The sequence below is a fragment of the Hippocampus bargibanti genome, linkage group LG22, assembly GCF_051943395.1.
Source record: "Hippocampus bargibanti isolate YZ-2025 linkage group LG22, ASM5194339v1, whole genome shotgun sequence".
NCBI lineage: Eukaryota > Metazoa > Chordata > Actinopteri > Syngnathiformes > Syngnathidae > Hippocampus > Hippocampus bargibanti.
The window spans coordinates 4,067,381-4,082,043 of record NC_142755.1 but is presented as its reverse complement, the minus strand read 5'-3'; the positions used below and the strand labels follow the sequence as shown (position 1 = coordinate 4,082,043).

The 14,663-nt window shown below is 39.6% G+C and overlaps 1 protein-coding gene across 4 annotated transcripts in view; it reads right to left on the bottom strand.

Annotated features, from left to right (window-relative positions):
- Positions 1 to 217: 217 nt before the first annotated feature.
- The window catches only part of tbc1d22a (TBC1 domain family, member 22a), a 60,715-nt gene continuing 46,269 nt past the window's right edge, over positions 218 to 14,663 (bottom strand). For 2 of the 4 annotated variants that reach the window (XM_088989262.1, XM_088989264.1), the window contains 3 exons: positions 12,605 to 12,732; positions 5,206 to 5,301; positions 219 to 776 (listed from right to left, as the gene is read on the bottom strand). In XM_088989262.1, the coding sequence (XP_088845388.1) occupies positions 648 to 776; positions 5,206 to 5,301; positions 12,605 to 12,732 (353 nt within the window). In that variant the 3' untranslated portion in view covers positions 219 to 647. Of the gene's footprint in view, positions 777 to 5,205; positions 5,302 to 12,604; positions 12,733 to 14,663 lie in introns of all 4 variants that reach the window. The other 2 variants (XM_088989263.1, XM_088989265.1) reach the window with 2 other exon arrangements.

The following is a 14,663-nucleotide window of genomic DNA, read 5'->3' as shown; positions in this document are numbered from 1 at the left end:
TTTAAGATAATCATAATCATGGTATTGCGCACAAACCCACGAATGCAAATACTGCATTCATACATACTATATGATTTCACATGTCTTGTTTTGCACATAAGTACATATACCTGTTTTCCATTTCAGGACCTGCGCTATATATATATATATATATATATATATATATATATATATATATATATATATATATATATATATGGACGCCTACAACTAACGCTGTGTGGACATACTGCATTAGTTGATGGTGTGCGTGCAAGTGTTCGCCACCTTCTGTAAACAAAATAAAGGTCAACAAACCTTAAGTCCTTGAGTCCATCTCCCCACATGGACAATGCAAACGTCCCCAGTTCAGTGCTGCATCCACGCATTTTGTCCAATGTCCTTTCGGGAAATGTAGTCCTTCCAATCGAGGACAAGCAGGCTGACGTCATAGTCTCTTCAAGTGGTTGCGAGTATCGTGTAATCAAACCTTGATGGGCAACATTGTCTTTCCCGCAGAGAATCGTCACAGAAGAGGTCGACGTCATCGTCTCTCATTGAGGTCGGTCGGGGGCGTCGGCGAAAGCAACTTTGTCCTTTTGGGGTGAGGAGGTCCTTCCAGTGAACAATCATCAGGGTGGAGGACGAGCGGGTTGACGGTGCCTTCATCATCTCTTGTAGTGGTTGGGGGCGTCGGCGAAAGCAAACTTCAACCGGTAAGCCTCAGCCAGCAGTACACTGACTTCTTCGTTGCCCCAGTGCATGGTGGGAAGGTTCTGCAGTAGAATCATCAAGCCCTTGGGTGGGGGTAAGAGGGAGAAGCGCACATTTGTATTGAAAGCAATCATGGCGTAATATTATAAGGCTAAAACGTCATACTATATATGGTCGTTTTTTTAGGCTAAAAACATCATACTATATACATGGTTGTTTTTTTTTCGTGCTAAAACAGACTATAGATGGTCATTTTTTAGGGCTAAAACGTCATACTATATACACGGTTGTTTTTCTATAAGGCTAAAAATGTCATACTATATATGCATGATCTTTTTTTCAAGCTAAAAAGGACATACTATACATCAGTTTTTTTTTTTTCCGGTTAAAAATGGCATACGTTACCTAAAGCGCTATATAATATGGATTGCATTCTATTTTGGACAGCCGCCCCCATTTCAAGCTCATATAACTTCAGACCCGTATAACTTAGGAATTAACTTTTTTTCCTGAGTCTAACGCTGTTTATGTAGTCCTAAAACTCAATATATTGTGAATCCTGCAATTCAAGTGACAATGACAAAAACCCTGGCACTGGAGTGGACCCTTTTTTTGCACATGTCTGGCAGTGAATGAGTTACGAATGGATATTGATTGGGTCCCTAAGTATTGATCCGCCAGGACTGTCGAAAGTACAACAAAAAAGGCAATGAGCCCGTCATCCCCTTGACTTGGAAAGTGCTTTATGGCTATTGATACGGAGGATAAAACAGATTGGAACAGAGTCGCCGCAAAGGCTCTTCGTCGGAGCGAAGAGACGACTGCTCTTGCTTTTGATGTCACAACTCGAATCTCGCCGTCGTCGTACGCGATTCCTGCCGCCGTGACACACCATGACTGTCACCCGCATGCGCACGCTGCAGGTAGCCGCCGGTGGTAATGGTGTTTTGTGGCATCCTGAGGTGTAATGGGCAGAGGCGCTGCTCTGTCAGGGCCATTAGCTTTCTGTAGCTCGTATAATTACACTAAATGGGCCCTCCGGCAAACAGTCGGCCATGTGGCATGAGGGGCGGGATAGCGAGTGGAGGGGGGGTTGCAAATGTGAAAACGGCTAGGCTAAGTCACAAAAAGGCAGGCGGAGATAAAAGCCCGAGTGGAGGTGTCATTCCAATAGCTAATGAGGCAATTCAGGGCTCATTGGGAAGAGATACTTTGGCCATTTAATTGTCCATTTGTCGTGACAGCAAAAAAACTAAATTCCCCGCAAAACAGTTCCTGTTTCGTCAAAAGTAGCCAGGCATTGGATGTACATCTCTACTTTTATTTTGAAGAGTTCGGAATAAAAACAAAACGGCTAATTACCGCTAATAAATGCCACCTAGAAAGACCCAATAATAATAATAAGAGATAGTTAGCTAGCTAGTTAGATAGCTAATAGATAGCAAATAGAAAATAGCCAGCTAGAAAGCTAGCTAGGTAGCTGTAGATAGCAAGCTAGGTAACCAGCTAGATAGTGAGCTAGGTAGCCATTAGCCCGAATGCTGCAGAGTTCGCCACTAGCGAACGGATCTTTGACCCCCCCCACCATTTTCTAAAATGGCGATTTCCAAAATTTTAAAAACGCGCCAGCGTTCACTCAACCCCGAAGTAACTCAAATAGATAGAAAGATAGCTAGCTAAGAGATGGTTAGCTAGATAGTTAGATAGCTAATAGATAGCTAGCTGGGTAGCCAGCTAGAAAGCTAGCTAGGTAGCTGTAGATAGCAAGCTAGGTAGCCAGCTAGATAGCGAGCTAGGTAGCCATTAGCCCGAATGCCACGGGGAGGCGGGGGGGGGAGTTACCAGCACTTCTCATTTAGCGGCTTCACCGGGTCCCAACAAACATGGACGGCGGATGAGGGACGTGTGGTAGGGTTAACGCATGACTGGCCGCGCAACGCAAGATAACGGCTGGCAAATTATCATTTCGAAACGATTTTCTTCCCGCCGGTTAATGAAAAGCGTTAAAGCGAATCAATCATTCGCCGTTTGGAACGTCGCGCGCCGCTCGACATTTTTCATTGAAAACAATTAGCTGCCACTTAAGCGCTTCCATGCTCTTGCGTAGGACGGCGGCGCTGCAAAATGGCCTCGCCAAGGATAGTTTCTGCCACCAGGCAGTCAGGAGACTCGACTCCCTGCCCCCCCTTCCCCTTCCCACTGCCACACTCAGTGAATTCTGAGTACACGCTAGCCTATCATCCTGAACTCTATTTTTTTCTGCAAGACCTTATTTTGTTTGTTTTTGCATGACCACACTACCTCACTTTACATTCAGAAATTACATATATTGTCTGTTGTCACTTATTCGTATTTTTTAGCCACATTATAAGTAAGTGCCTTGCACGCTGGGTCTGAGAGGAAATTTTTAATTTCATCTGCGCTGTATGTCATGCATATTAGCATATTAGCATATTTGACAATAAGGCTGACTTTGACTTTGGAAAAAGGAAGTTCTGATTGAAATGATGATGATTATTATTAGTATTTGATGTCATCTCTCGACATACTTTATGCTCCCCTTCCTGTTTACTTTCCATTTTCCATGACAGCCGACTTTAGCGAAACATCAAATTAGCTGCTCTGCTTTTTTGACAGGTCGGGAAATTCATTTAGCCTTTTAACGGTTTCAAATATTTGCTTTTTTGTTGTCACAACGCTTGTTTTTTTTTCTTCTTTTAAAGGTACGCCTGTATCATATTTATTATCCTTCGTTGTCATTTTTTTATATAACTCCCCGCAGAGAACGGCGCTGGGGTTTGTTTTTAAAAGGGCCGTATAATTGGATGATAATAAGATGGCGGCTTTAAGATGCACTCAAACGCTAGCGTGTGTAAGAAGTTGCAGAGAATCGATTTATATGGCGGTAAAGACAGCGCGTTTCGTTAACGGGTTGGAAATTAGGAACCGCAAAGTAAATGTGACATGGGCGGGTTGAGGGGGGGGGATAAGAAGCCTCTCACACTTGGTGGGGGATCAGGGGCAGAAATCTCAGGGAATTAAAGTACTAAAGCTGAGAAAGAGAAACGGCACAAAAGGTTTTTGGTAATTTCAGGCGGGGGCGATTGCGCCGTATTTCCCACTTATTGGTATAGTGATGGATAAAATGTGCTAAAAAGTGTCACCTGGGTTGGGGTGGGGGGCAATAAGCGGGAACAGCGGACACGAAGGTGGTAACAAATGGGCAACGGGGAGCTCATTTGAGGCGAAACGAGGACATTTGGCTCAATGTGTTCAGCGGAAAAGGTCAGGTGAGAAAATACAGCATTGGGGATTGAGGGATGAACATATGAGAACATCTTTTTCTTTTTTTATAGGCATGCAGTTTACTCCCGTCGATAACTCGTGAATGCTGTTGACCACATGGTGGTCAAGTTATTTACCTCATTGACTGCCAGACAATGTGCAAAAAATGTGTCCACTCCAATGCCAGGGTTGTTGTCATTGTCACTCAAATTGCAGGAACCACAGAATATTCAGTTTTAGGACGACATAAATATTCAATTCGGCCTTAGAAACCTTAACCTCTGTTCTTTCATCAGAAAAAAATAGTTAATTCCTAACTTAAATGGGTCTGGAGTTATCTGAGCTCGGAATGGGGGCAGCTGTACCAAATACAATACACACCTCTTCATTTACAGCTAAAGCAGTAACAAAGCGCCAACGTGGACAAAAGGCAAATGCTACCCCCTCGTGGAAGGGGAAAAACATTGCCAGAGGTCTGACCAGTGCTTTATCGGCACCCTAAAAAAAGGGTCTGACTCCGAGTTCGATTGTGAAACAGAAACGAGCGAAAAGCGGCACCCCCAAAAAAGCATAATGACACACTTTTTCCTCTGTACATTGTTTACTTGACATATTGCAACCTGTTACATCTCACATTTAATAACAATAATACATTTATTTTATAAGCGCCTTTCAAAACTCTCAAGGTCACGTGACAGTCACAGGATCATTTTTTTCTGTGGGTGAGCAGCGGCAGTCACACGCGCCAGCTTTCAACTCAACACGGAAGTAAACAGATAGAAAGCTAGCTAGCTAATGTATAGCCAATAGATAGCCAGCTAGATAACTAATAGCCAGGCAGATAGCTAGCTAGCAGGCCAGTTAGCTAATAGATAGCAAATAGATAGCCAATAATAATAGCCGTAATCTCACACGGCAGGCATTAAATCGACTTTTGAGGGTTAAATTGGCGAAATTTCCATCTTTTTTGCTACTTTCGGTTAAAATAAAAGCGCACGTTAGCGTCGAACGGCATGTCGAATCCTCGCCGGCGCGGTTAAAGACTTCCTGTTTCCCGGTGAGCAAAGTCACCTTCTGGCAGCTGTCTAGCGCCACCCCGCTAATGCACTCCAGCCTTCCACTTAATGGGGAGGGACGCCGAGCGTGAACAAGTCCGCAATTACTGCCCCGGTGGATTTCTCGCCCGGCATAATCGGCCGAGCGAGTCTGAGAAGTCTTCTTTCTTACCTGAAAGTCGCGCTCCTCCAGAATCTCTTTTCGCCATCTCACCAGAAAAGCCGCGCAGACGTACAGGTGGAAATGGGAGAAACCCTCCGGTTCGGCCTAGATGGATCAAAAATAAACAGAAAAAAGCTGCTGTTAAAGGACAACCGACGTCACTTTTTTGTTTCCTAACTGACATCAGAAAAACGTTTTATAACATCTAAAATACCCAAAACACGCAGTATGATATTTTTATTCAAATGCAAAACACACTTAAAGTGTCCAAAATTTGCAAAAAATTGAGCTGCGAATTGGGCAATTTCAGAAAGTCCCTGGTTTTTAAATTGTGAGAAATCGTTCTGGTTTTATTTTATTCTTTAAGATTATAGATTAAAAAAACAAAATATATTTTACATGGTGGTTTTTTTCAGCTAAAAACGGCTTACTATACATGGTAGTTTTTGTCAGCTAAAAATGCCTTACTATAGACTACATTGTCTTTTTTACGCCTAAAAACGCCTTTCCTATACATGTTTTTTTTTTTTGGGCTAAAAATTCCTTACTATACATGGTCTTATTTTGCCTAAAAATGCCTTACTATTCATGGTCGTTTTTTGAATCTAAAAACACCTTCCTATACACGGTCGTTTTTTTGTGCAAAAAAATCCTTGGACATTTTTTTCCACACTAACAACACCTTACTATACATGGTGGCTTTTTTCGGCTTAAAAAAAATGCCTTACTCTACATTGTCCCTTTGATTGTGCGCCGGATGCAGCTTGGAAAGAAAATAAAAACCCAAAGCTCTTTTCTTTCCTTTTTGCCTGACAGAGGATGTCAGCAAGCAGCCAAGCGTGACGCGCCGCAGCAACCACATACACGGCGCCGCGTCGGTCAAGCCGGCCGGCATCCAAATAACAGGAGCCGGCAAACGCAAATACAGATGAGCGAGTAGGTGAGTGACACGCCGGCAGCGCCGTGTTTATCCCTGGCCAAAAGATTTGTCGTTTTAATTTCCTTTTTCGTCTCCTGAGCATCGGTTTAGAGTTTGCGTTTGAGGGCACCGGTAAACTTTGAGGGACTATAAAAAAAAAAAAACAACTGAAATCCACTCTTATCTCGCTCGCCGCAACAGTAAAAATAAAAAAAATCTTCAAGCTTTGCTCACTAGGCCAATATTTGGTAATGCGCCAATCGCTTGCCCTTCTATGTTTTATCCAAAATAGTTTTTGAAACACCCTAGGGGGTCTACCTAAGTCTTTATTTTATCCGATGCCGTAGCTGCATGGTCCAAGTATGCAAACGCATTTTGAATCCTGGTCAACACCTGAAACAAAACTAAAATCAAAATATCTATTTTTTCTTTTTCAATTTTGCACTAATAATCTAGATAATCAATAAAAAGAATCAATAATTCTAGAAAAATAAGATAATATATAACCAAAATGACTTCTTGCAGTTTAAAAACTAAACTAAAATTATTATATATTTTTTCTCTTTTTTAATCTTTCTTTAAAAATATATAAATCGAAAAAAAAGACCAAAAATATAATAAAATAAAAGCAAATCAACTTCTTACAGTTTAAAAACTAAACTAATAATTTTGCAGTAATAATCTTTAATTCTAGAAAAATAAAATATTATATAACCAAAATGACTTCTTATAGTTTAAAAACTATTCAAATATATTTTGTCTCTTTTTTAATCTTTCTTTAAAAAATCTATGAGTCTAAAAAAAATACAACCAAAATGACTTCTTACAGTTTAAAAAATAAAATGTATTTTTATTTTTTAATCTTTCACCAAAAATCTATAAATCTAAAAAAATACAATAAAATAAACCAAAATAACTTTTTTCTTTTTTAATCTTGCACCAAAAATCTATAATTCTAAAAAAAAAACTAAAATGACTTCTTACAGTTTAAAAACTAAACCTTTATTAGTCTTGCACCAATTATCTATGTAATAAAATGAAAGAAAGGCAAAATGACTTCTTAAACGACAATTTAAAAACTAAACTAAAATTAAAAAAATATATATATATTTTTAATCTTGCACCAATAATATATAAATCAAAAAATAAAACTAAAATGACTTCTTACAGTTTGGATTGGATATGCCTTTATTAGTCTCACAGTGGAAAAATTTACATTTCACAGCAGCAAAGTGATGAAAGGAATGAAAAACTAAACTTTTATTAAAATATATTTTATTAGTCTTGCACCAATTATCTATGTAATAAAATTAAATAAAAACAAAACAACTTCTTAGTTTAAAATAGCAATGTATTTTCTTTCTTTTTTAATTTTGAACCAATATTTTACATATTAAAATACATGTACTAATATAAATTATCATTCATTAATATACAGATATAAAAATATTTAAAATAGAAACAATTAATACTAAAAATAATAAACAGAAAATATTTTTTGGGGGAAAAAAACAAACCCGTTTTTAAAATAATAAATAAATAAATAATGCAATTTAAATAAAAAAAATATTGGAATAATTGGAGACAAAATATTAATAATAAATAAATAAATAAAAAGTAGAGAAAATATTGGAATAATTGGAGAGAAAATTTAAATAAATAAATAAATATTGGAATAATTGGAGACAAAATAATAATAAATAAATAAATAAAAAGTAGAGAAAATATTGGAATAATTGGAGAGAAAATTTAAATAAATAAATATTGGAATAATTGGAGAGAAAATTTAAATAAATAAATAAATATTGGAATAATTGGAGACAAAATAATAATAAATAAATAAAAAGTAGAGAAAATATTGGAATAATTGGAGAGAAAATTTAAATAAATAAATAAATATTGGAATAATTGGAGACAAAATATTAATAATAAATAAATAAAAAGTAGAGAAAATATTGGAATAATTGGAGAGAAAATTTAAATAAATAAATATTGGAATAATTGGAGACAAAATATTAATAATAAATAAATAAAAAGTAGAGAAAATATTGGAATAATTGGAAACAAAATATTAATAAAACCAATCTAAAACAATGCTACCTTGCGACCACATTCCGGTCACTACAATTTGCGGCTAATGAAGTTTTAACATCGCACGTTACAGACATGTCGATTTAAATTATCCAGCCCATCATCACGTGTTAGGCGCAAAGCACACGTTTTAAGCCAGACTGTATTTTAAGAAAATCAAGCGGGCTTTGCGCCAGCAACCCTGCCCCCCCCCAAAAAAATACAAATAAAAATAAATGTATTGTTGAAAATCTACAAACATCAGGCCGGACCATCGCAACAGATTAATGTTGACAGTAATAAATGTTCTGCGCATTTGGATCATCCATCACTCTGTCTCGTTCCACATCAATTTCTCCGGCTGACAAACTAGCCCTTTTCCCGACTGTCCTATCGCCGCCGTCTCCTCCTCCTCCTCCTTTCAAAGTCGTTCTCGCCATTATGAGCTACGAAATAAAGTTTGCCTCGCTCGTCAAGGTGACTCGGTTAAATGGCCGTGTCTCCTTCTCGCATCCGGCGGCGGCCATATTGGCTGAGACGGGTTGATCAAAGCGGGGGGGGGGGGGGGGGGGGGGGGGGTGTGACGGGATGCGCGGCGCGCTAGCTTGTTAAAATAAGGTAAACACAGAAGCGAGCGGGAATATCGCAATGTCACGGCGGCTTTAAAACGCTGCGTCGGCTCTCGCGGGATTCGCCGCGCCTGGTGAAAATCAATGGGTGTGACACAGGGGGTGTGGGGGGGGGGGGGGCTTCATTGAGATTCCCGCCAAGCGACGGCGGGCAGGCAAGGTGACGGCGCCGTCCAAATGATGTAAGACGATCGGGCGCTGATGCAATAATTACACGGGGAGGGCGTCGAGTGTCAGAAACGCTGACTCTTGAGCAGTGTGGAAATAAAAATTTAAAAAAAATCATGATGGAATTACATTGGAATTTTTGCTGACAGGACGGCGGCGTTACAAAGGAATCTTGTCGTTTATGTTAATGATCTCGCAAGGGTCGACACCACTCCAGAGCGGGGGATGGGCCATTTGGCAGCTCGCTTCGCTGAATTTCAAGTCACTAAGCACTTTGGTTAAAATGGAAAGTTAAAATATTGGGTTTGGTTGGGTGACTATTAAAAATGAAGGGGGGGGGGGGGGGGGGGCTAGGGGGGGCGAAAATTAACTGTGGATGATGGAATGAAATTAATCATGAAATTTACAGAGTCCAAAAATGTTTCCAGCCCACTCGTTTTGGATGGCATAAACCCCCACCTGCAAGTGTCACAACGATATCTTCTTAGTTAAAAAACAAACTAAAACGTATTTTGCCTTTATTAGTCTCGCAGTGGAAAAATGTACATTTCAAAGCAGCTAGGTATTAATAATAATAATAATAATAATATTTAATTTATAAGCACCTTTCAAAGCTCTCAAGGAAACTTTACAGTCACAGACAAGCATGGATACAATAATAAATAAAATACAATGTAATTATTATTAATTAATTGATTAAGTATTAGTTAATATACATATTACAAAATATTTAAAATACAAGCAATTAATTGTCACTGCTCGATGTGCAAAAATGTGTCCACTCCAGTGCCAGGGTTTTTGTCATTTTCACTCAAATTAGAAGACCCGCATAATATTGAGTTTTAGGACGACATAAACATTCAATGCATCGTAAGCAACCTTAGACGCTCTTTTTTTTTTAAACAGAAAATGAGTTATTTCCTAAATTATATTGTCCTGGAGTTATCTGAGATTGAAATGGGGGCTACTGTCCAAAATACAATGCAGTACATACATATTGGTTTATGTAGCGCTTTAACAACAGCTGTAGCTGGAAAAAGTGCTAACATAGAGAAAAAAAAGGCAAATGCTGCCCCCTTGTGGAAGGGAAAAACATGTTAATTCCTAAATTATATGGGTCTGGAGTTATATGAGCTTGAAATGGGGGCATATGTGTACAAAATACAATGCAATACATTCATATTGGTTTATATAGTGCTTCAGCAAAGCGCTAACATGGAAAAAAGGGAAATGCTGCCCCTTGTGGAAGGGGAAAAACATTGCCAGAGGTCTGACCAGCACTTTATCGGCACCCAAGCATGAAAAAACAAAACCCGAACAAATTGGGGAATGGCGCTCTATGTCGTGAATGAGTTAACAGCCATGCTAACACTGTCAGACTATGTTACTTGCTAATTTCAGGCTCGACGCAACAGGGATAATTTGGTCTCTGTCTGTCTAACCCGCCCGGCCGCCTGCTGGGGATGAAAAGTGAATGTGTGACACCCCCCCCACCTAAACCCCCCATAATTTCAACATGTGTGTCACTTAGTGATGCGCGCAAGGCTAATAAAGGGCTGAATGATGAATTAGCATTAGCATTAACAACGTTGGAAAAAATGGAAGAGCAAAATCAAAACGAGAGGGAGAGGAAAATGGGAGTCCCGATGGTTCTGACAGTTACTGTGAATTAGCCACTTTTGAGGTTAGCATTAGCGCTAATGATAATAAATGGTGGCAACGTGCTAACACGGCTAAATAAAAGTTGCCATACAACAATTTAGTTGTACACGTTTTTTTTTGTTTTTTTTTGGGGGGGGGTGAAATATATAAACTAAGAAGTTTCCGCCATTTTTTTTCCCATCACAGCTAACCTAGCGGTTCGGTTTAATACGAAATTTCGTAATGGGTATGCAAAGTGTTAGAAATGCTACGCCGTCCTGCTTTGCTGTCATCTCAACGGACACAAAAGCCACTTAGCGCAGGCACGCTATCGCGCTCAAAGTTTCATGAGAGGAAAGGCGACGATTCCCCAAACGGAGTCGGGCGAACAGGTGACAAAGACGCTGCCAAAACAAAACAAAAAACAGGTGTACTGCATGTGTTTGCGTACTGAACCTGCGTGTACGACGGGGCCGCCATCCAAACGGCGTTGTAAAATCAAATATTTAGGGGCTGGATGACGAGTACAAGCGTTGTTGTCGCTGGGCAACACGCTCAACTGTCATTTCAGTTATTATACAACAAATTAAACATAATAAAATTAATCGGGATTTGTAGGTCGCCGATGAGTGACTGTCATGGTAACGCCATTTATTCACACATATTCGCTGCCATTCCTCGAATTTATTCAAGAATTGAAAAGTGTGATGTTTGTTCGGGTTTTGTTGTTTCTCGTTTGGGTGCAGGTAAAGCGCTGGTCAGACCTCTGGCAATGTTTTTCCGTTCCACAAAGGGACAGCATGTGCCTTTCTTTCCATGTTATAATAATAATAATAATAATAATAATAATAATAATAATAATAATAATAATAATAATAATAATAATCCATTTCATTTATAAGTGCCTTTCAAAACTCTCAAGGTCACTTTACAGTCACGGGATAGGTTTTTCTGTGGGTGAGCAGCGGCAGCCACACGCGCCAGCGTTCACTCAACCCGGAAGTCACTCAAATAGATAAAAAGCTAGGTAGTTAATAGATATTTAGCTAGTCAGCTAGCTAGACCGCTAATCGATAGCTAGCTAGATAGCTAGCCAGCCAGCTAGACCGCTAATAGATAGCTAATAGCTAGCTAATAGATAACTAACAGATAGAAAATAGATAGCTATGTAGGTAACTTGATAGCTAGCTTGACTGTCAATGTTAGCGCTTTGTTACAGCGTCAGCTGTTGTTAAAGCGCTATATAAATCAATATATGTATTATATTTTGTACATCTGCCCCCATTTCAAGCTCAAATAACTCCAGACCCATATAACTTGGGAATTAACACTTTTTTTCTGATAAAAGACGAGAATCTAAGTTTTTTTTTTTCACTGAATCTAATGTTTATGTAGTCCTAAAACTCAATATTCTATGGGTCCTGCAATTTGAGTGACAATGACAAAAACCTTGGCACTGGAGTGGACACATTTTTGCACTGAATCATCTGCCACTGAATGAGTTTATAAGACTCCAATTTGGCAAGTTATTAATACAAACAAATGCTATCGCGGAACACTGCGGTGAAAATTAAAGCTCAGCCTCATTCTATTAATTTGAAGACGTATTTTTGGCATTATTAATAATAATAGGGGGGGAAAACAATAGCTGCAACTCAACCAATTGGGGAGATTCTCCCATTGGCTCATCAAATGTCGCATTTGCGTTTGTCATATTATTTGCTATTTAGTTTTTGTTCTTTCTTTTGACTTCAAGATGGCGCCGTGAGAATGCCTGCCTTTCCAGCAGCTCCCGTATTTTCTTTTTCTACTTCTTTCTTTCCTTTCCTGTTCTTTTTATAACTTTACTGCAGTGAAAAGTACATTTCTCCACTGCGAGACTAATAAAGGTATATCCAATTTGCACTCCGCGACGTCCGCAAATTCTGCCGTAATAAAAATTTGGATGACACACTGTCAATCATGTTACTGTGATGTGTACCTGGTAGGTGTCCCAAAGGCGAATGGTGCAGCGTAACGGCAACTCCCGCATCAAAAGGTTGTTCATCCAGCGAAAAGCAAACTGCAGGTACTCCACTTCGTAATGCTGCATGTGATGATGCACCGACTCTGCGTGGAGAAACAGAGAAAGACACATTTTGGTTGAAATGTGGGGCGAAAAACGTCAACCGTCCATCTGTTCCTAAATGAGGATGCATTCTACTACAATTTGTTGATCATTTTCATCATCTTTTTTGTTGTTTATTTTCTATGTTGCTAATAAATATTGTCTTATTCGTCTCTTTATGTAACAAAAGACTACAAATGTTGCTTTTGTATTCTATACATTTCGGTGACACCCAATTTCAACCCACCCTCCACACACACACACAAACGCCTCATAATAGTGTAGAAAATTGCGGCACTGTCAAAGAGTCTGTAAGAAAAGGCATTTTGGGAGGAACTATTGCGTCATTTTGACTGACAAGCACACAGGCGCATGAACGCGTGCACGTGCGTTACTGCATTCAATACAATGTGGATGTCCAGAATGTTACATAAGATTCCATTTCCAGGTAAGGAAACAGCAAACAATCACTTGAATGGCACGTCGCAAAATGGGGGTCGAGTTTTCCTCTCTTCACTTCTTTTTATTTATCTAGCTATCCAGCTATCTAGCTGGCTGGCTAGCTAGCTAGCTATTTGCTATCTATTAGCTATATAGCTGCCTCGCTGGCTATCTCACTAACTATCTATATAGCTGTCTAGCTGTCTATCTCACTAGCTATCTATTAGCTATATAGGTATCACAGCTAGCTAGCTGTCTAGCTAGCTATCAATTAGCTAGATCGCTCGCTTTCTATCTATTTGAGTTATTCCGGGTTGAGTGAGCGCTGGCGCGTGTGGCTGCCGCTGCTCATCCACAGACAAACTTATCCTGTGACTGTAAAGTGACCTTGAAAGTTTTGAAAGGCGCTTATAAATGAAATGTATTATTATTATTATTATAAAAACTCAAGTATGTCACCGTATCATAATTACGGCGCGGCGGCGAGAGCACACAACATGCCCGCTGCCAAAGAGCCGCAACAACTTTTGTTAAATTACATCAACAGAGCGACTCGTATTCGGGAATTGAACAAACACGAAGCGGGGGAGTGCAGGTAGTTAGTCGTTTGTCACGAGGAATTTATCGCCCTCGCTAAAATTAGCGGACTCGCGCACGCAAACGAAAGCATGTGGCTTTTTAACTCTTGGCTGCGGTCCAGCTGGCACGACGTTGGGACCGCTGGGTCGGCCGGGTAACCGTGCGGGCCGACCAAGGTGGAGGATGACATCGCTCACGGCCGCCAAATTGACTGATGTCTACTTTCATAGCACGGAGGACGGAGGACGCGCCGCCGGCTCGTAGGCTAGTTAAGAAATTGGAAATGAGTTCGTTCCGAGGAGCTTGAGTTCGATTTTTGTTCGATATTCACTGCCATTCAATAATTTATTCAGGAATTGAACATATGACACAGAGCGCCATTCCCAAATTTGTTCGGGTTTTGTTTTTTCATGCTTGAGTGCCGATAAAGCACTGGCCAGGGTCCCTAGCAATGTTTTTTCTTTTCCACAAGGGGGGAGCATTTCCTTTTTTTCCATGTTTGTTAAAGCGCTATATAAACCAATATGTTTGTATTGCATTGTATTTTGGACAGCCGCCCTCATTTCAAGCTCATATAACTCCAGACCCATATAACTTAGGAATTAACTTGCACATCATCTGGCAGTGAATGAGTTAAAATCTACAAGATTGTCACAAAAGAGAGAAGACAAAGGTGCGGATTTCAATTTTGAAGAGCATGCATAACGTACAAAAATTCACATGGATGCGACAATGCGCGCACACACTAATGAAAACTACTGCAGTACTATTATTAAATAACGTATAAATACTTCATGCAGCTTGTTGAATGTAAAATTATTACATGGATGATTATATTTATTTTAAATCTTTTTTTAAGAAATGTACACATTTTCACTATTGGTACAGACACTCCCCTACTTACGAACATTCG